Source organism: Hippopotamus amphibius, chromosome 1 (genome assembly GCF_030028045.1).
Source record: "Hippopotamus amphibius kiboko isolate mHipAmp2 chromosome 1, mHipAmp2.hap2, whole genome shotgun sequence".
NCBI classification, from domain to species: domain Eukaryota; kingdom Metazoa; phylum Chordata; class Mammalia; order Artiodactyla; family Hippopotamidae; genus Hippopotamus; species Hippopotamus amphibius.
Window position 1 is genome coordinate 119152981 of NC_080186.1, and position 20782 is coordinate 119173762.

General features: G+C 57.4%; 1 protein-coding gene across 2 annotated transcripts; it reads left to right on the top strand.

The window, feature by feature from the left end:
• The first annotated feature begins 316 nt into the window (after window positions 1–316).
• BCAN (brevican) lies at window positions 317–17833 on the top strand. 2 transcript variants are annotated; one of them, XM_057747838.1, is made up of 13 exons: window positions 4325–4415; window positions 5130–5504; window positions 5807–5981; window positions 6277–6404; window positions 6894–7187; window positions 9859–10092; window positions 10650–11288; window positions 14782–14889; window positions 15549–15707; window positions 16358–16440; window positions 16798–16942; window positions 17209–17399; window positions 17726–17833. In XM_057747838.1, the coding sequence occupies exons 1-13, from the start codon at window positions 4325–4327 to the stop codon at window positions 17831–17833; spliced, it is 2730 nt and encodes a 909-aa protein (XP_057603821.1). The 2 variants fall into 2 exon arrangements, with proteins under 2 accessions (XP_057603829.1, XP_057603821.1); XM_057747846.1 differs by lacking the exons at window positions 14782–14889; window positions 15549–15707; window positions 16358–16440; ... (1 more) ...; window positions 17209–17399; window positions 17726–17833 and adding an exon at window positions 317–521 and having other exon boundaries at window positions 4305–4415; window positions 10650–11938.
• The last annotated feature ends 2949 nt before the right edge of the window (window positions 17834–20782 follow it).

The following is a 20782-nucleotide window of genomic DNA, read 5'->3' on the forward strand; positions in this document are numbered from 1 at the left end:
CCCTCCCCTCGACCAACGGGAAGTCCCTCTGACTGTCTAACTCCCATCCCTCCAGCTGCAACATCATCCTCTAGCTCGGCGAGTGCTCCCTGCCCGCCCCTTCTGCCCTCCCTCCCACCCTCCCTACACCAAGTCCTCGGCTTCTCATCCCCAGGACGATGTCCTACTTCGCTCGTCCTTGCTCTCGCGGCTGCCGCCGCCGGGAACCGACGCAGAGAAGGCAGCGGGTCCCGTGATCTTCCCGAGCCCCCCGCGTTCCCAGCCTGGGGGCGGGGGAGGCCTCGAGGAAGGGCGGGGCGGGGGCGGGGGGAAAGAAAGGGGGTTTTGTGCGGCGCCCGGCGGCCCGGCGCCCTCTTCCGAGCGTCCTGCGGGCCCAGCCTCTCCTCGCGCCCGCGCAGTCCCCGCCGCAGTCTCGGCTGCAGCCGCAGGACCGAGCGACGGACCCGGAGGAGACCACCGGAGGAGGAGGCAAACTTCGCGGTGCCGCACCCCCACACTGGTCCTCGGCCGCCCGCCGATCGGTGAGTGCGACCGCAGCCCGGCCGCCCAGGCTGGGAGGGAGAGAGAAGGCAGAGCCCCCCGGCTGCCCTGCGGTGCGCGCCCCCACCCCTCAGCCCTTGCCTCGCGGTGGCCCCGGCGCACCCGACCAGCCGACCCCTGACACCCCGGCGAGGTCCGCTGTCGGCCAGCCTGGAGCGCCCACGGCCCCTGCTGCCATCCTGCATCCCCAGCTCTGCCTCCCGGCTCTGCCGCTGGCATCCCCATTGCTGCTTGCAGTCTGACCCGTAGCCCCCTGGAGTCCGCGGGCTGCTGGGAACGCCCCTCTGGGTCCTCGCGTCTTCCCTGCTGCGGGCTCCACACCGCCCGAAATTTCCGACCTTGTCCTGGGCAGGGCGGCGGCGGTTCGAGTCAGCCACCCCCCCGCCCCCGCCCCCGCCCCCGACTCTGTACCCACCGTACAGGCAGCACCGCGGGAGGGGCCGCGGCGGGCCACCCGAGGGGTACCTCCCTGTAGCCCGGGACAGCCTACAGGAGCCTCTGTTGTGGGTGGTCCCGCCGCCAACCGGAGCTGGAATCCCAACTCTGCCACTCACTTGCTGTGTGACCTTGGGCAAGTTAGTTGACCTCCCTGAACCTCGGATTCCTCATCGGTGTAATACCTAAGCAGTATTTTTCTTACAGTCGAGGTCATATATGGGAAACATTTAGTAAGAGGCCTGTCTCAGGTAGATGGTCAGGAACTGTCAGCTGGAATTCCAGTTACCACTCCTGCTTTCCTTCCTAGCACTGCTATTGGGCGGGGAACCCCCTCCCCCCCTGTACTTCCATATCTCCTTATCAGAATAGCTCTAACAGCACCAAGATTTGCCATCAGTTCTGTTAGCACCATTCATAACTGCATTACTTCTATTTCAGATAATACCAGTGAGATCAAGGGACACTGTTATCCATAGATCCACTCCCAGTATTACCAGTGCCTGTGTTGTCATGGCTAACTTTGCTGTTGGTAACAGCATCATCCACGTTCCAGATTTTACACTAGGAGGAGTTAACAATAGCTCAGCTGGCGAAGTTGCTAATCATATTATTAGTTGTGCTTCCAATAAATGGGACTATTTATGCGATCACTGCAATTACTCCTGCAGGCCCTGCTAAGGCCTCACTAATTTTGTATAGGTTCTTGCTGCCCCTCACACAGCCACTAAGGGGATAGCTGAAAGCTTCCCTCCTGCTGTGAGCGAAGCTCTGGCCTCTTGTGCATCCCTGCTGACCCTGCTGAGTGCTGGAGCTCAGTTCCTATGGGGCAGACCTTGAACTGCCAGCTGGTGGGCATTTGGCATAGAGAGAGTGGGCGTTGGGTATGTGTGCGTGCGTGCACGTGTGCCCGCTTGCGTGTGCGCACACACACACACAGAGCCTGGTCTTGATTCTCTGTGGACTTGGTTTTTGAAGCCTGTAAGAGGACAGACATCCATGGTCAGACAGGAATGATAATGTAACAAGAGGGAAGTTTCCTGAACAGCTGGGGAAACTCAAGACAGGGCAGAAATCCAGAAGCTGGAGCAGAGGGATGGTGTGGCATCAGGGGAAGGCACAGGAAGACTGCTGAGCTCTTGAGGTTAGAGATGGAGTGGTGCATCCTGCTGTGGAGGATGAGATGATGGAGTGGAGGTGGGTGGGTATGTGGGATGGAGACCAAGGCTTGGATCCCTGAGTCTGAGTCTGGTACCAGAGGAGGGAATGAGTAAGTTTTCTGAGCACTCCTAGCTATACCAGGAAGGGGCTGAGGCCTAAGCTTCGTGTGATTGGTGTGGGGCTGGGAGGTGTGCACAACTCTCTGATTGTGAGAACCACACAATCAGGGCCCCCCTTTTGGTCCCTCTGGTCAATGACTCTCAATCTTGGAGGAGGGGGTGGGATACCCTATATGTTCCAGGGCATCCAGGTCCTCATCACCCTCAGACTTTCTCCCTTCATTCCCCCACCTGCATAACAGAGGTGAAAGGGGGGGTCTAGTGTTGGTCCCAGAGTGGTTCCAACTATGTGGGTTTCTGGGCCGCCCATCAGAGAGCTGTGCGTAGCTGCAGCTCCAGCCCACGAAGAGGAGAGGGAAGGCGGCAGAAAGGGGTCTGGCTCAGGACCTGGCACAGCTCAAATGCATGGCAAACAGTCTCCCTAGCACCCAGAAGGCACTGGCTGTTCATGCCAAATGGTCCCCACTCCAACCGCAGAAAGCAGTCCTCTCAAGTGTCCCCATGCCCAGAGGTGGTCTCAGCACCCTCTGATTGGGTCCCATCAGGAACCTCCTCCCTCTCAAAGGTCAAAGAGAGGCCCTGAGCAGCTGGCTCCTGCCATTCCTTCCCCACCTCTGACCCTGAGGGGATGATGCCCAGCCACAGTGGGGGAAACGGAGGTTACAGAGGTGGGGCGGCATCCTTGGGAGGATCTAGGAGAAGAGCCCCATCAGCTCAGGCTCAGGAAAGGGGGGACATGTATGAAGGCAGAGACTGAGTGGTCAGGGAGGATGGAAGTGGAACAATGGGCCTGAAGTGGGAATGAGTAGCCAGTGGGAATAAGCCTGATGTCTAGGAAGCCTTGCCTGCCGTCTATCCTTCATCTCTCCTGCTGCACCGCTGGCCTATTCCATGGCAGCCTTGGGTCTCCATGCTCTTTTGAGTCTAGGCCAACCACTAAAGATGACGTGGCTCTGTAGCCTTCCCTCCTGAGGGCACACTGGCCTGGTGCCTGACTTGTTTTTGCTGGGGATTCAGGTTCAGCCCTATCCCTCTCTGAATCCATTTCTCAATGTCCCACCCGCATCCTTCCATTATGAGAGTGTAAAGCGTTGAGATCTTCCAAAGAATAGTTCGAGCTCTCAGAGCTTCTGATAGCCAAGGGCAAGAGGGAAATGGCCCCTCTCGTTTATTCTCACACACACCCCTTAGCCCACTGCCCAGCCCGGGGCTGGGGTGGGGGAAGGGAGAGGCTGGATGGAGGCCAGACTGGCAGAGACAGGGGCTTTGTCCCTGCTGGTTTCTGAGCCAGGAGATCCGGTGGGAAAGCCCGTGCCAGGCAGAAAGGAAAGGCTGGGAGGAAGGAGGGAGAAGGCAGCCAAGGAAGAGCGGGTGGAGGATGCTGGGGAGAAAAAGAAGATTTTCCTTATAAGTGATGGTGCAGTGGGGGGAGGTCAATGAGGGGTTGGGCTGGAGAGAAGTTGTGCATTGCCTAGGTTTAGTCTAGGAAGCCTTCCTGGAGGAGGCTAGGTGGGTATGGTACTCAGGGAGGAAGGGACAGGAAGGAAAGGTTGGATGGGTACTGTGGGAGGAGGAAGGTTCAAAAAAGTCTGGCACTGGGAGGGGCATAATAGCACCCACCATTCATGCTATATGCTATAAGCATTTACTGAGCTCTTACTGTGTGCAGGGCGCTATACATTTGTACAGCTTTTGTTTTGTTCTGTTTTTGGGTTTTTGTTTGTTTGTTTGGGGGGGATAAAAAGCACTCTCAAAGCACATAGCCTTATCACAACCTGTGAGGTGGTAGTAATGGTGTTCCTTTACAGGTAAGAAAACAAAGGCTTAAAGAGGGTAAGGAACTTGCCTTGTCACACAGTGAGTTGATAAGGACCCAGGTCTTAGTTCTGAATAAGAATCCCCTGGGGGGAGACAGGGATCAGAAACAGTGTTAATAGATAGTGAGGTGGAGGCAGTGAGCTTCTGGAGTCAGGATACGTGTGATCCATACAGGTGTGGTAGGGAGTCAGAAGTCCATCCTGAGATCTAACCCCATCTTTCCTCCTCTAGGCCCTCCCTCATCCTGCAGCATGGCCCCACCGTTCCTGTCCCTGCTGGCAACCCTGGCTCTGGCCTGGGTCCCCGCGGCCGTAGCTGATGCCCTGGAAGGAGACAGCTCAGGTAAGCAACCCCACTCAAGGTCACTGTCTGTCTCTTGCATCTCCCCTGTGGTAGGAAGGGGCCTCTTGTTCAGTCCTAACCAACCTCTGCCAGCCTTGCTTTGGGGACCCAGGGAGGAGATAGAGTTGGGAGCACTGTGGGGGGAGGGTCTGGGCAGGGACACTTGAAAATAAGGGATGATTTGTGGGCTCCTGGTAGGATGGCAGAATCTTGGGAGTAAGGCTGAGGAGGGGCACTAGGTGCAAGGCTGCCAGTCTTCAAGGTGGAGGATGCTTTGGGGCACAAGGAATGCGGCTGGGAGGCAGAACAGGGGTGGAATTGGGAGAAATGGTGAAAGTGACTCTGAAGGGAACAGATGGGGAAACTTTTAGGACAGGGCTGCAGGACCCAAGGGATGAGGTTAGGAGACCCTGGGGTGGGGCCCAGGAATCCTGGAGGGGGGGGGGGGACTGGGAGACTCTGGGGACGAAATTGACTGGGAGACTTTGTGGACCGATCTGCAGACCATGAGGGGCGGGCCTGGGGTACCTAGAGGTGGGTTTGCAGGACGCAGCGGGCCAGAGGTCAGGTTCCTGGGGGCGGGGTTAGGAAAACCCAAGGGCGAGGCCCGAGAATCCAAGGGCGGGGCGTCGGGATCCTGGGGCGGGGCTTGGAAACCCTGGGGTGGGTCGCGGCAGAGCCACAGCACGAAGTTCCGGCCGGCCCCGCCCACAGAGGACCGGGCGTTCCGCGTGCGCATCGCGGGCGACGCGCCGCTGCAGGGCGTGCTGGGCGGCGCCCTCACCATCCCGTGCCACGTTCACTACCTGCGGCCGCCGCCGAGCCGCCGGGCCGTGCAGGGCTCCCCGCGGGTCAAGTGGACCTTCCTGTCCGGCGACCGGGAGGCCGAGGTGCTAGTGGCGCGGGGGCTGCGCGTCAAAGTGAGCGAGGCCTACCGGTTCCGCGTGGCACTGCCTGCCTACCCGGCGTCCCTCACCGATGTCTCCCTGGTGCTGAGCGAGCTGCGGCCCAACGACTCGGGCATCTACCGCTGCGAGGTCCAGCACGGCATCGACGACAGCAGCGACGCTGTGGAAGTCAAGGTCAAAGGTGAGAGGGCAGAGACGGAGAGAGGTTCCCGGACAGAGGGAGGGTCGCCCACAATCTGAGGCGGAAGCAAACACCTAGAAGGCACAGACTGAGTTGGAAAAGGAGTGAGTAGATACAGGCCTTTGTTACCTCCTTTCTCTCTTCAGGTGGAGGAAATTCTACCTACAGTCTAACTTAAGCCCCTCATGCTGTAGAGTGAGCGCAATTTGGACTTTACGCTTTGTCTTCAGGGGAGTGACAAGGCGGGGAAGGGAAAGTCAGTGTGTGGGTGATCCTTCCTCAGGATCCTCTCTGCCCCTCAGGGGTCGTCTTTCTCTACCGGGAGGGCTCTGCCCGCTATGCTTTCTCCTTCACTGGGGCCCAGGAGGCCTGTGCCCGCATCGGAGCCCGAATCGCCACTCCGGAGCAGCTCTATGCCGCCTATCTCGGGGGCTATGAACAGTGTGATGCTGGCTGGTTGTCCGACCAGACCGTGAGGTGAGCTTGGGCCACGGACCAGGAGCTTCTAGTTGTTTCTGAGGTGGCTGTGGCCTCTGGATCTGCCAGGGGCTGTCTGCTGCTGCTTCAGGCTGGCCATAGAGGGCTTCCTGCCTCCAGGGGATGAAGTTGGTCTTTGGAGGGTGGGTTAGGCCCCTACCCTGGCAGGATGTGCATTCCTCCAGAGCTTGGAGGACAATTGATTGCACCGAAAAGCGATGTGACTCAGGAAGGTTACCATGCGATAGCGGCTGGTGATGGATTCCTGGTGAAGACACTTGTACCCCCTCCCCAGGTATCCCATCCAGACTCCACGAGAGGCCTGTTATGGAGACATGGATGGCTTCCCTGGGGTCCGGAACTATGGGGTGGTGGACCCGGATGACCTCTACGATGTCTACTGTTATGCTGAAGAACTGAATGGTGATTGGGGGTGGGGAGTTCCCAGGGGGAGAGCCCCCTCTCCAGTGCTGCCCGTAGGTCCTTCTGGGCCTCTGCAGGACCTCGTCATCCCTTATCATCTGTGTTTAAGTGGGCGGTCAGGGGTAGGGAAACAATCCGTGCCCCCCCCCCAAACATTGTCATAGAGACAAGTTCACAGCCAAGGCCTCAGACAGGTGGTAAGAGACTGAGGTTTGACTCTGCGGCTACCTGCTGTGCATCTCTCTACGTTTTAGTATCTCTGAGCCTCAGTTTCCTTCTTTGCAGAATGAGGAAGTTGGGCCAGGTTCCTTTGAGCCATATTATCCATCCTAAGGTTCTATCAAGACTTCGATCCTATGAAGTAGTGTGATGGACGCCATGTCGCAGATGAGGAGACTAAGGCCCAGAGAAGCTTACCCAGAGTCCCTGTGGGAGCCCAGGGTGGAAGGAGCTACCTTCCTGGTAACCCAGCCTCTTCTTTCTCCCCAGGAGAGCTGTTCCTGGGTGCCCCTCCAGAAAAGCTGACGTTGGAGGAGGCACGGGCATACTGCCAGGAGCGGGGTGCTAAGATTGCCACCACGGGCCAGCTGTACGCAGCCTGGGATGGTGGCCTGGACCGCTGCAGCCCAGGGTGGCTGGCTGATGGCAGTGTGCGCTATCCCATCGTCACACCCAGCCAGCGCTGTGGTGGGGGCCTCCCTGGTGTCAAGACTCTCTTCCTCTTCCCCAACCAGACCGGCTTCCCCAACAAGCTCAGCCGCTTCAATGTCTACTGCTTCCGAGGTGAGCCTACCTCCCTGCAGAGGCTGAGACCAACCTCAGGGAGGCAGAGTTGAGCCCTACAGTCCTACCCCAGCCCTGACCAGTTTCTCTCCGGTCTTTGCCATTTGCCTCAAGGAGCCCTGGGTGGTGCTCAGCTTGTCACCTAGGGTTCCGATTCTGGTCATGCCTTCTGACTTGGTCAACATGGCCTCAAGGAGGGCTCCCCTCTCTGCATCTTCTCACCTGCCTGCGCATCAGTAGTCCCTGCCTTGTCTCTTCTTGTTGCAAAGCTGCCTCTCCAATAGTGGGCTGCCAAATATGTCTCCATCTCTGGTCAGCTCATGAGCAGAGCAGATATGACCAACATTCTCCGAATCCAACGAATAATCTGCTCCAGTTAACCAAATACTCTTCAGAGCCCTCAGAGGGGTTTCCAGAGCCTTCAGCTTGAAGGTGTCAGATCTTTAACCACTGAATATTGATGGACAGACATAATCCCTCCCACAGGGAGCAGGTCCTTAAGGACCGTTGAGTGTAGAGATGACCTCCTGCCCACATCTTATATTGGGAGCTGGAGGAGAGGCAGTGTCTGGGACCCCCAGAGGCACAGGGCCCAGGCCAAGGATAACTGACAATCAGGGAGGCATTGCCATGGCGCATCGCAAGTCCCTGCCCTAATTTTGAGCCTGCGGTACTGGCACAAGGGCTGGAAGCAGAAGTGGGAGGAGAAGACACAGCCTTCTCGGAGCCCCTAGTCTGAAGGAGGAAGACACAGTTTCTGCCCAGGGAGCCCCCAGTCTGACCAAAGAGGAGATGCTTCACTCCCAACACGAGGAAAGGCTGAGAGAAAAGCATTACTTCCACTGGGACAGCTCTCCAGACAGCTCTGGCCTGAGGCTGGGAGGAGTGGGGGAAGTGACGTCCGCAGGAAGACGGGTGGATCTGGATAGGCTTACCTGAACACAGATAATGGTGATGGTGAGGATAATAGTTGTAATAGTAGCTGACACTTCTAGCACTGATTATAGTTATGTGCCAAGCACTGTTCTGGGAAGAAATGGAAGGAGGAACTGAATCAGGAGAAGGGGAGAGGGAAGAGGATGTGTACAGTGGGGAGCAGGTGGAGGGCAGAGGCAGACAAGGACACAGGTTTGCTTGTCTGGTATGAGCAAGGCTCACTGGAGCAGGTGACGAAGGCAGGACGTGCTGTCCTGTCTTGTCTGGCTGAACACAGACGGCCCTCAGGGCTTTTCTTAGCCCAATTCCACCTTTGCTTCATTGGTTTTCTGCTCTTGGTTCCCTTCCCCAGGGACAAGGTAATTCATTCTAAAACTCTGGTTATTTGAAGAGAGCAGATCCTGGGAGGATGGCGTGGTGCCTTCCTTTGCCCTTTTGCCCCAGCACAGATCGTCAGGTGGTGATGGTTGAATGTCCTTCGTGTACTCTACCCTTCGGCTCTCCTGTGGTGATGGCAGCCTGTCCCCTTCCATTTCTAAAGTCTTAGGATGACTGGGATCCCTTACACCTTACCCCAAACCTAGGGTCCCAAGGTGCTGAGGCCATTCTGTCCATTCTTCTGCCTCCATCCCCTTACTCAAAGGATGACCTCTTTCCTGAGCCTTTTAAAAAATTTTATTTATTTATTTATTTATTTTATTTATTGGCTCTGTTGGGTCTTTATTACTGTGCGTGGGCTTTCTCTAGTTGTGGAGAGCGGGGGCTACTCTTCATTGTAATGCACAGGCTTCTTATTGAGGTGGCTTCTCTTATTGTGGAGCATGGGCTCTAGAGTGCAGGCTCAGTTGTTGTGGCACATGGGCTTAGTTGTTCCGTGGCATGTGGGATCTTCCCAGACCAGGGCTTGAACCCGTGTTCCCTGCATTGGCAGGCGGATTCTTAACCACTGCACCACCAGGGAAGCCCTGGTGCCTTTCTTTACCATTCTATCTAAAGTAGTACTTCCCATCTCCCTACTAAAGTTAATTGTTCTTTTTTTTTAAATAAATTTATTTATTTATTTAATTGGCTGTGTTGGGTCTTCATTGCTGCACATGGGCTTTCTCTAGTTGCAGCGAGTGGGGGCTACTCTTCGTTGTGGTGCATAGGCTTCTCATTGCAGTGGCCTTTCTTGTTGCAGAGCACGGGCTCTAGGCGCATGGGCTTCAGTAGTTGCAGCACATGGGCTCAATAGTTGTGGCTCACGGGCTCTAGAGCACAGGCTCAATAGTTGTGGCGCACGGGCTTAGTTGCTCTGCGGCATGTGGTATCTCCCTGGGGCAGGGCTCAAACCCCGTGTCCCCTGCTTTGGCAGGCAGATTCTTACCCACTGCGCCACCTAGGAAGTCCATGTTAATTGTTCTTTATATGGTAACATTATGTGTTTATTTGTCTGTCTGTATCTAGAATATAAATTCCCTTGAGGGCAGGAAGCTTGCTATTTTGCTCTGCACTGTATCCTCCTTGCCCAGGAGAATGCTTGGCATGACACATTGTGGGCACTTGATTGATGCTTGAGGAATGAGTGATGAAGTCCCAGGGTGCTCCTTGGGCTCCATGCATGCTGCATAGGGAAGATGAGAGAGAATTAAGAGAATTCCATGGTCTCTGAGTGTAACCCAGAACCCTCACATGCAGGCCTGGGAGGGCACAGCCACCTCTTTAATTTCCCATTGGCGCTTTCCTCCTGCCACAGACTCTGCCCAGCCCTCTGCCACCCCTGAGGCCTCCAACCCAGCCTCTGACCTGGCGTCTGATGCACTGGAAGCCATTGTCACAGTGACGGAGACCCTGGAGGAACTGCAGCTGCCTCAGGAGGCTGTACAGAGCGAGTCTCGAGGAGCCATCTACTCCATCCCCATCATGGAGGATGGGGGAGGGGGGAGCTCCACTCCAGAAGACCCAGCAGAGGCTCCTCGGACCCTCCTAGGTAACTCAGGTCGCATATCCTGGGGATGTCTCCACCTGGGAGAAGTTAGGGGCAGAAGGGGCAAGCCCAGGCTGAGGCCGGGCTTGCTGCCGCCGTGAATCTGCCCCGTCCTCTCTCAGCAGCACAATGGTGCAAGGCACCTCTCCTGTTCCTCTCCCAGCCTTTACCTTTCCAGCAAATCCCACTCCCAAATAGCTGGAAGTGCTTGGACTAAGGAGCTGCCCTCTGGGAAGGAGGGATCTCCTTTCTTTGGTCTCTCCTCCCCCCCACCTACCCAGAATAAACAGAGAACCTGACAGACTGGGAGAGGGAGATGCAACCACCAGGTTTTCCTGAGCTGATGACAGCTCGTAAAGCCTTCTCAAGGTTTGCCTCAATAATGCACCTCCAGTTGAGATTCTGGTGTGGAGCAAAGGCAATCCCCCCGCCCAGGGTAGGCTCTTTCCTCTCCCCCAGGGCTCCTCCGCCCCAGCCCCGCCTTTCTCACCTTCCCCCTCCTTCTTCCTGTTCTCTGCTGGGTGCTGTCCCTGGTGCTGAATCATCTGTGCTTTGCCTAGAATTTGAAACCCAATCCATTGTACCTCCTCTGGGGTCTTCAGAAGAGGAAGACAAGATATTGGAGGAAGAAGAGAAATACACGGATGAAGAAGAGAAAGAAGAAGAGGAGGAGGTGGAGGATGAGGCCCTGTGGGCCTGGCCCAGCGAGCTCAGCAGCCTGGATCCAGAGGCTCCTCTCCCCACTGAGCCGGCTCCAGAGGAGTCCCTCTCCCAGGCATCCCCACCAGCGAGGGCAGTCCTGCAGCCTGATGCATCGCCACCTCCCTATGGAGAGCCAGAAGCTCCCAGGCCTCCAAGGGTCCTTGGACCACCCACTGAGACCCTTCCCACTCCCAGGGAGGGGGACCTGGCATCCCCACCACCTTCCACTCCGGTTGGGGCAAGAGAGCTAGGGGAGGAGACTGGGGGTCCTGAGCTGTCTGGGGTCCCTCGAGGAGAGACTGAGGAGACAGGGAGCTCCGAGGATGCCCCTTTCCTGTTTTCAGCCACATGGGCCCCTGAGGGTACCAGGGATCTGGGGACCCCCTCTGAAGAGAATTCTGGAAGAACTGTCCCAGCAGGGCCTTCAGTGCGTGCCCAGCCAGTGCTGCCCACTGACAGTGCCAGCCGTGGTGGAGTGGCCGTGGCCCCCTCATCAGGTAACTTTGCCCAAGGCTCAGCCTCCCTCTTTCTCCTCCTCTTTCTCCCCCTGCAGCTCTGGATCACCTGACCTATAGTCTTTGAACCCACCATTGCCCCAGACTCTCTTGTCCTTTGCCTTCATTCTCCTACCCACCTCCACCTGTGGGCTTCCAGTCTTGGATATCCCACCTTGTAACTTCCATCCCGGTTCTCCAGTTCCTCACCCTGTAACCCCCGACACCATGACTCCCACCCTGTGACCCTCTCCCTGTTTCTGAACTCCTCACTGTGACCCCAAGCCCTACCACCAACCACCTGGAACTTTTTCCTACCCTCAGCTCTCTACCTGTGACTCACATCTCACCGGCCCCCCAGAGCACCCTCCTACCTTGTTCAGTGGGTGCCCTCATTGCCTTTTGCGCTCTTCAAGGCCCAGGCCCATCCCCCACTGCTCCTTCCCCCTCCTACGTGCCGCCCCCCTTCAGCTGCCTCCCACTGGTATCAGGGAAGCCTAGGATCCCATCCCCACCCCTCAACCTTTGGGGTCCAGGAGAGCCCTGATCCCCACAGAGCCTTAAGCAACTACTTCTGTGAAGTACTTTTTTCAACTGTTTCATGGAAACAAGCCTTGGAAATAAATCTCTATTAAACCGCTTTATAACCAAAACTCTGGCACCCTCTGTCTCCACCCCTTGCTGTTTGCCCCCTTCATTCCATGGATTTGTGCCCTGGGTAGCTCTTTGATGCTTCTTTTGGTGCCATCTCTCTCTCTCTCTCTCTGTGTCTCTGTCTCCCTCTGGGTCTTTGTGTATCTTTTGCCTCTTCCTTTTCCATCTTCAGCCTGCACCCTTTCCTGTCCTCGCAGCCTAACAGCCCCTTCCTGTTCCCTCGTCCTCTCCTCAGGCCTGTCTCCACCTTCCTTCCTGACAGCTGAGATCCCAAACCTGACTGTACACATCACCCCAGAGAAGTCTTTGTCTGTCAGTCTGTGGGAGTGCTGGGGGTTGTAGTCACTCACTCCTGATGGGGAGAAACCTCTGCAGCCCTGTGTGTGTGTGTGTGTGTGTGTGTGTGTGTGTGTGTTCACGTGTCCCTTTGTATTCATTTCTGATCCATCTTCATGGCTCCCATCTAGAGCCATACATGCAGAATACTGACAGAGAAAGTCTCTCTTAGCATGAAGGCCATTCCCTGGCAACCAGGTGCCCCAAGACCTTGCTCCCCTACCCCACACATCAGCGGGGAGGATGGTATCTCACTTTCATCCCACTGCCCATGGCCTCCACTAACTCCTGCACTAATGACCACCCTCACCCCCTATTTCACCCTCCCTGAACCCAAAGGATCTCAGAGTTCCTAGTGCTGGAGAAGACATAAATCAGGAGGGGAGGATGGAGAGCATGGAGAGAGGGGGAATGGAAAGTTAGGTTCTGGGGTCTGAGGGAAAGAAGCCCGACCTATTCAGTGAAGGCTGAGCCTCCAAATGCAGATCTCTGGAGGAGGCTGGGATCCTCCTAGTCCCAGGACCACTCTCCTAGCTGGCCCAGGCTGGGCTAGGGAGCTCTGCATCACACCAGGGCTCATTCATTCCAACTGCTGGCTCCCTGTCCAGCTGGCCTTGGAGTTTAGTGCTGCGGGGGGTGGGGAGGGGCTTTGGTGGGAGAGGAGCACCACTGGAAGTATCTGTGGTGTCTTAGTTACCCCACCTGGGGGATGAGTGAGAGGTCCTCCAGCCTGCTCTTGCAGCAGTAGGGAAGGGAGAACTTTCTAATTGTGTATAGTAATTGATCCAAAACGGGGGAGGTGGGAAGACCAGAAAGTTTCAAGAGGAGTTCTTTCACCGCCAACACCCCTTCCCCCATCGTGGTTCAGGTTCTGCCACCCACAGCCATGGGGAGGGACCTATGGCTTGGGTGGGATCCCAGGGACCAAGTCTGGGAGTCTTTGTCTGTCAGGGTCGGAGGGTTGGACAGAGAGGAGCAGAGAGGATCACAGGAGGAGCACGAAAGCTCGAGGAATGGAAGGGGTCTTCAGGACTCCTACCCTCAGTAGGACCTGATGTTTAAAGGGTTAAATAAAACACCTCCCCTCCTTGCTTTGCCCTGGGAGGTAGCAATACCAGCTTGGAAGAAACTATTGGCAGAAGGGGTGATGACAGGGGTGGTGGTGCTGGAACAGCTGATTCATTTTACCCAAAACAGCGAGGTCACCCCAGCAAAATTCTTTGAATCAACTCCAGCTTCTCCTCCCCCCTCCTCTGCTCTGATCCCCACCTGGCAGTGGGATCGCGGGCCAGAGAAAAGCATTGTGGGCATTGACCTTGACTGCTAGGAATGGTTGGCTTGGTCTGAAGGGTCCTGCCCAGGGCTGGGCTGAGAACCCTGACCTGAGCTGTCAGTCTGTGGCGGCAGCTTCTCCAGGGCATCCGGAACAGACAGAAATAGAATCTGACAGCCCCTTCAGCACCCAGGCCCAGGCTGAGGGCAGCCACCCAGGATCCTGAGAGAGATTCCAGAAGAGAGGGCAGATGGCCCAGCCAGATGGGGCTGGATCTGGACGACAGATTGCAGGCCTTCAGGGTAGTGTGTTAGTCCAAGAAGACTGCCTGGAGGAGAGGGAGCCAGAAGGAAGGAGCAAAATGGATTAAAGGGGTTTCTAGGCTGGGGAACCTGCAGGAGGCCCCGACTGGAGGGGAAAGGGGGAGCCTGGTAAGGGGGGAGAGTCTCGGGAGGTAAGAAGGGGAGGCGAAGAGGTGGGATGATGTTGCGTGTGTGGTGCCAGTGCTGTAGGACAGTGGGAGCTGCTGCAGCTCTGTTCCTGGGATGGGTGGGGGGGTGGGTGGGGGAGCAGGAAATAGAGTGAGGGAAGTGCATTGGGTCTTCACTAACAGCTTCTGGGCCTGGCTCTGCCCTGTGGACAGCAGGAGGAATGGTTAGCTCCCTCCTGGACCACCCCAGTGTCAGGTCCCAGAAGCAGTAGAGGGCAGGCCACACCTCACTACTGCTATGGTGGCTCTCCTCTCCTTCAGTTCCACCCAGCCCACCTCGACTACACAGAATTGTGCTAGGACCTGGCACAATGACAGGGGTGGGGCGGGGGGTACTAAACTCTAGGCCTAGAGAGGCAAAGTGACCAGCTCAACATCACCCAGCAGAACCAGGAGCTGGGTAAGAGTCCAGGACCCATGACTGACAGCCCAGAATCTTTCCTCTTAGTGGGATTAGATCCTGAAGGCCTTCCTGGGCACTTCCCCTTGGCCCCTGTTAGACACGGCCCACATTGGTGGCATGACAACGGCCCGCACTGGGCTAAGCCAGCGCTGAATTGGGGGCAGTGAGGAAGGGAGAAACCCAGAACTCAGAGGCAGGCTCCAGGGAGAGCAGGTAAGATGCTGTGATAGACCCCAGGACAAGGGGGTCAGGGCTGGGACCCCTGAACCCTGTGCTGAAGGGCTCAGGCTGCAGAGCTGTGCCCCCCTGCTCCCCCACCTCACTTCTCTCCCCCTCTCAGGTGACTGTGTCCCCAGCCCCTGCCACAATGGTGGGACGTGCTTGGAGGAGGAGGAGGGGGTCCGCTGCCTCTGTTTGCCTGGCTATGGGGGGGACCTGTGCGATGTTGGTGAGTGTGTTGAGGGGCAATGATGGGGGGAGATCTGACGCCTAGACCCTGCCACAACACGCTAGTTCTGGGGGATGAGGGGGTGGGGGCAAAGGACACGGGTTTGGCCTTGCCATTAATGAATGTCCATTTGCTGTTGTTGGACGCGTAGGCAGCTTGTGGGATCTTAGTTCCATTACCAGGGGTCGAACCTGGGCCTCCTGCAATGAAAGTGGATAATGAATCCCCATTTTAGATAAATCACGTAACTTCTCTGAGCCCTACCCTCAATTTCCTTATCTGTTAAGTGGAACCAAAAATGGCTCTCTTAGGGAGTCTGTGCTCCTGGAACTTGGCTGCCAGTCAATACTTGTAGGTTTCCATTCTCGGGGAAGGGAGGAGGGTTCAGCTCTTCTTTAGGAGGGAGGATTGCAGAGACCCAGGCAGGGACTCCAGCCATCACCCTGGTCTCTGTCGCTCAAGAGAAGGAAGGCATCAAGGTCTCCATCCAACCAGGGCTCCCTCCAGCTCCTAACCGCTCCTTCCCTACTCGCTCCTTGGCACTGCCCTCCTGCCCTTAGTCTGTGATGGTGGAGGAGCCCAGTCCCTGTCTGGGGACCCAGACTCTCTCAGAATTCCAGAGTCCTCCCGCCTAAGCTGCCCGCCCTTCTCTGTCCCAGGCCTCCGCTTCTGCAGCCCCGGCTGGGATGCCTTCCAGGGCGCCTGCTACAAGCACTTTTCCACACGAAGGAGCTGGGAGGAGGCGGAGAACAAGTGCCGGATGTACGGCGCGCACCTGGCCAGTATCAGCACGCCGGAGGAACAGGACTTCATCAACAGTGGGCTGGGGACAGGGTGGGAGGCGACCCTCGTCACCTGTTCTCTCACACACTCACTCATCAGTCAATCAATCAATTAATGAGTGTGTTAATTAACTCCCTTATACATGAATTCAGGTACTCATTACTTGGTTTACTGCATTCATTAATTAATGCATTCACTTCTCCTTCCTCTCTCCCTCCTTCCCACGCCACACGTGGGCAGTGCGGCTTCAGGCAGGGGAGGGCTGAGATTCGCGCAGAAAATACACCTGCATCAGCCTGGCCTTTGCTTGGGGGCTTCTCTTTAGCCGCTCCCCACCTCCCTGGCTCTCCTGCTTCCATTTACTCTCCCCGACTCTGACCTTGTTGAAAGTTTTTAACTTTCTCCAGACTTTCCCTTTTCTAGCCCTGGTGATGTTTTTCTTCTTCCCTCACCGCACCCCCCACCCCGCCCCATGCCCCTGCCTTCCATCCTGCGCGCGTGCAGAGATTGGAAGGAGGTATAAGGATACCGTGAAGCGCGGATTTGGGGTTGCGGGAAGGACTTCCCCCGCGAGCACCCACAGACAGGAAACACCGGGCACCCTGTGACAAGGGACGGCCGCCATCTGCTGGCAGCGCAGCGAAGCTCACTGCACACCTTCGTCTCCCCTGCGGTTCTTCCCCAGATCGATACCGGGAGTACCAGTGGATCGGGCTCAATGACAGGACCATCGAAGGCGATTTCCTGTGGTCAGATGGCGTCCCCCTGGTGAGAGGTTCCGGCCGCCCCTCACGCTGTCTAGGTCGCTTCTTCCAAGCACTTTCTGCCCTCCACCCCCAATAACCCCCATCTCCTTTTCCTGGCCCCTTACCTTTCCCTCTGCCCGGCCCTCCTCCCTTCTTTGTGTCCCCTCTTTTCTCTTCTGGTTCCCATTATCCCTCCCCCGCAAAGCCCCCGACATCTTCTTTCTCCTTCCGGGTCCCCTACTCTCCATCCCTCTAGCCGTCCCTCTGCTGGTACCCCTCCCCCACTTCCTTCTCCTCAGGTCCTCCAGGTCCATTCTTCCCAGTGCTCCTGGTGCTGGAGCTGCTCACCACCTCCTCCATCCTCCCCCCACCCTCCCAGCTCTATGAGAACTGGAACCCTGGGCAGCCAGACAGCTACTTCCTGTCCGGAGAGAATTGCGTGGTTATGGTGTGGCACGATCAGGGGCAATGGAGTGATGTGCCCTGCAACTACCACCTGTCCTACACCTGCAAGATGGGGCTGGGTGAGGGCGGGCAAGGGGGAGGAGGGGTGGCGGCTAGAGAATCCCGGAACTGATGTGTGTGTAGGAGGAGGGTGCAGAGCTACTCAGAGGAAGCAGGAATGTGTCCCAGGCCACGGGCATGGGTGGGATAACAAATTAGTCCACTCGGGACCCCTCCTCTCTTTGTGTGTCAGGTTGTGGCCCACTCGTCTCCTCCTTCATCCCAGTTCTAGGAACTGTTATCCCCAGAGCCCAGCTCCCAGTTCCTGACTGTGTCCCCCCTGCAGTGTCCTGTGGGCCCCCACCGGAGGTGCCCCTGGCTCAAGTATTTGGCCGTCCACGGCTGCGCTATGAAGTAGACACGGTGCTTCGTTACCGGTGCCGGGAGGGGCTGGCCCAGCGCAACCTACCGCTGATCCGCTGCCAGGAGAATGGCCTCTGGGAGCCCCTCCAGATCTCCTGTGTGCCCCGCAGGCCTGTGAGTGCCAGGAGGAGGTGGCGGGGGTACTAGCCAACACAGCCCTGGGCTCCAATCCTAGCTCTGTCCGTCAGTGGCTGTGTAAAGCTGGAGTTATCACCTCCCCTGTCTGGGGCAAAGAGGAGGTGGGCTGCATGCTCTGGGGTCCCCTTCCGTGCTGTTGTCTGAGAATATGCAGCCACACTCCGGGCTCTTAAGGGCTGAGCCAGGGAAAGTGTTTTGATGAGGTCAGAGGTCAAGGAGCAAGACCATCAGAGGGCGGGCTCTGAGAAGAGAGAGAAAGAGGAGGAGCCCAAGGGTGGAGGGTGAGTGTGTGTCTTTCCCAGGCTCGAGCTCTGCGCCCAATAAAGTCCCCAGAAGGACGTCCAAGGAGGCTCCTGGGGCAGTGGAAGGCACGAGTGACCCCCCCTCCCAATCCTGCTCCAGGTCCCTAAGGGCAAGGCCCCCAGCACTGCCCTCTGCCCCCAACCCGCCCTCGAACCCATGCTTTTCCCCCCACAGGGAGTGACAACATGAGAGGGGTGTAGCTGAAGTCCAGGTGATCGTGCCTGGAGGGTCTTCTGGGAAATCCCGGGGCAGCTCCAGCCCTGCCATAGGCCCTCTCATTCCTATCCTGGGCGTCAGATTTTTCCCTCAGGGCCTTGAGTAGGTCCCTAAGTGCCTCAACTGCCCTCTCCTTGCCAGCCATCCTGTCCCCTCCATTCCCCTGGGGGGCCCTTTGCCCAGTCATTCTCGGTTTTCCAAGAGAATGGGTTCACAGGATGGAGTACCTGTAAAACCAGCAGGAAATAAAGCTGTGTTTGAGCCCAAGCAAGTTTGATGCCTCTGCGTGTGTGTGAAACAGAGAGGAAAGTGCTGTTGGGCCCGGCCTCCCAGGATAAATAGGCCTTCTGTGTTTATTAGCTTCTGAAGATGAGAGAAGTCCTCAAGATGTCAGGAGATGTAAGAGAGCCTGGCACAGAATAGCCGTCCAGTGAGTGTTTATGGAATGAGTGAGCCCACAGGGGTTGGGGAACAGCACACGGATATCTGGAAGAAGCTGGAGTGCCCAGAGGGCCCAGGCAAGCAGACCTAGAGAAGTTCAGCCTGGGGAGTAAGAGGGGCCCGGGGTCCAGAGAGGAAGGGAGAGGGGTGGGTGCCTTGGTGTCCCCATTCTGAGGTTCCAGAGGGGGATTCTCTCAGGGGGTGTAAGGGTGAAAGGAATGCAGAGGGTTAGGCCTCCAGAAGGCTTACTTCCAGCAGAAGAAGCAGAGACGCAGGAGCAAGGAAACAAGGGCAGAGGAGCGATCCGCAGCCCTGCTGCGGGCCGGGCTCTGGGAAATGACCTGGGAGGCCCACAGGCTGTGGCCAGCAGAGGGCGCTGCGGCTGCAGGCACGGCGGCCTGAGCGCGCGGTGTGCGCGTGCATGCGTGGAGCCTACCCGGAGGAGTCCCAGGATACCGCCAGGGGGCGCTGGGGTCTGTGTTTCTGAGGAGCCCAGGCGCGGGGGTTGCTGGCTGGGGGGCGGGGGCAGGGGGGAGAGGGGGGAAGGACTTCCGGCCAGGCTGAGCTGGCCCTGGGGTCTGTGAGTCAGCGGAGATTCAGATGATGAGGTCACTCTCTGAACGCTGGAGAATGACCGGCCGTGTGTGCGCGCGCGTGTGTGTGTGTGTGTGTGTGTGCGCGCGCGCAGTACACTGAGTTGTGCCTTCTTGTGCCTCCTGGTAAAGTGTGTGCAGGACGCCGTGTGTCTTTCTGATGGGGGTGAATCTCACTGCGGCAGACCCTCCCTCTTAACCACACTCAGGGATACACATGCCCGCATGTGTGCACACTCGTGTTCGCACTTCTGCTCGTGCCCCCTGTCACCCCACATTCAGGCACATGGGCAGTTCTTACTCCTTTTTGTGCAAGGGCGATGGGAAGAGACCCAGACAGGTGAGACAGCACAGAGAAAGACAGGTGCTTGTGGAGGGGAGCTGGGGGCTCTCCCAGGCCATCCCTGCTCAGCTCCTGGGCCTTCTCCAGGTTTGTAAACCCCAAACCAGCTGGGCTCTGAGACGCCAGCACTGACCTCCCAGACCCAGCTCCCACCTACCACCAACCACCACCTTCCTCTCCTCGCCCGAGGCTTTCCTGTCCCACCTTCTGCCCTCCTTACGAGACCCAGCCTGGCATGACTAGGGAGTGGGACTGTTTCTTAAGAAGCTGCGGGGAAGAAGATGATCCCGGGGCCAGATCAGAAGCCCACTTTATCCTGTATTACCCTGCAATTGCCCACGCGTTGCCTTTCTAGGGGTGTCGGAGCGTTAGGCTGGAATTGTAAGTGGATCAAGACCAAGGCGGGCCTTTGAAGGTGGGGTCTGACAAGGAGAGGGCTGAGGAGGGGGCAGGGTCTGTCCCTGGGTTCTTAAGGGAGGTTGTCTGAGAAACATCCTCACAGAGATGGAGTTTAGGTAGCAGGTTGGATTTCCCAGAGAGACCCTGGTGGTGAACTGGAAGGGGCCTTACTTTCCCAGCCTTGTCATCAGCTTTCTCACTGAATCTCCCCCCACAGCAGCAGGCAGGGATCCACCATCTCTGATCTGTGGATGAGGAGGCTTCCAGAGGTAGATATAGGGCTGGAACTAGAATCCTGCCCGCCCCGTCCCCCGACACCTGCTGAGCTGCTTGGGCAGGGCTGCCGGAAACGGAAGCCTTCTCCTGGCTTTGTTGGGCTTCCTGGGGAAGGGAGAGCTGGTCCAGGGATGACTCAGCACCCTGCACAGAATCCAACCCCTGGACCCGTGTGTGTGTGTGTGTGTGTGTGTGTGTGTGTGTGGCATCTCTTGGCTTGCATAGGGGGAATTGTCCCCTCGTGGAGTGTCAGCCCCATCTCTTTAGGCAGCTGGAGTAGGGGCACAGCTGTATCTACCTCTGCCTCCAGGACGCAGCAGAGAGCTGACCATGTGCCCACCCTTGCCAAGGCCCTGGGTGTTAAGCTCCCAGCCTCCTTCCCACATGTCTAAAATGGGGTTCCCTCCCCAACAGGCTTTCCTGTTCCCTGGGGCTGAGGGAGGTCAGAAAGAGTATGGGTCTATGTGCAGAGAAGAGGCCCAGCCTGGGTTAGGGGCTTGGGCGTTGAGAAGGGACCTGAGAGCCCAGGGAGATGGGCCTTCCAGAGGTCCTCCATCTACCAGGGTCCCCAGCTTTTCCCAGGCTGCTCCAACCCACATCCCACCTCCCCATTCCTCCTCCACTCCCCACCTCCTCACCCCCCAACCCCCACACACTGCCGTGACCTCACTGGGGCCTTTGTCCCAGCCCTGAGGCCCTGTCTGTGGGCCTGTCTCCTGCAACCGGAGAGAAAGGGCCCCATTGTCCTGGCTGCCTTCTGCGACACAGTAGCTCCCAAAGACTTCCAA

Bases quoted from the DNA above. Each gene is read 5' to 3' on its own strand.
- BCAN (XM_057747838.1), top strand. From the start codon at position 4,325: ATGGCCCCACCGTTCCTGTCCCTGCTGGCAACCCTGGCTCTGGCCTGG. The intron at 6,405-6,893 runs GTGATTGGGGGT...CTTTCTCCCCAG, and splicing joins TTATGCTGAAGAACTGAATG to GAGAGCTGTTCCTGGGTGCC. The intron at 16,441-16,797 runs GTGAGAGGTTCC...CCACCCTCCCAG, and splicing joins GGTCAGATGGCGTCCCCCTG to CTCTATGAGAACTGGAACCC.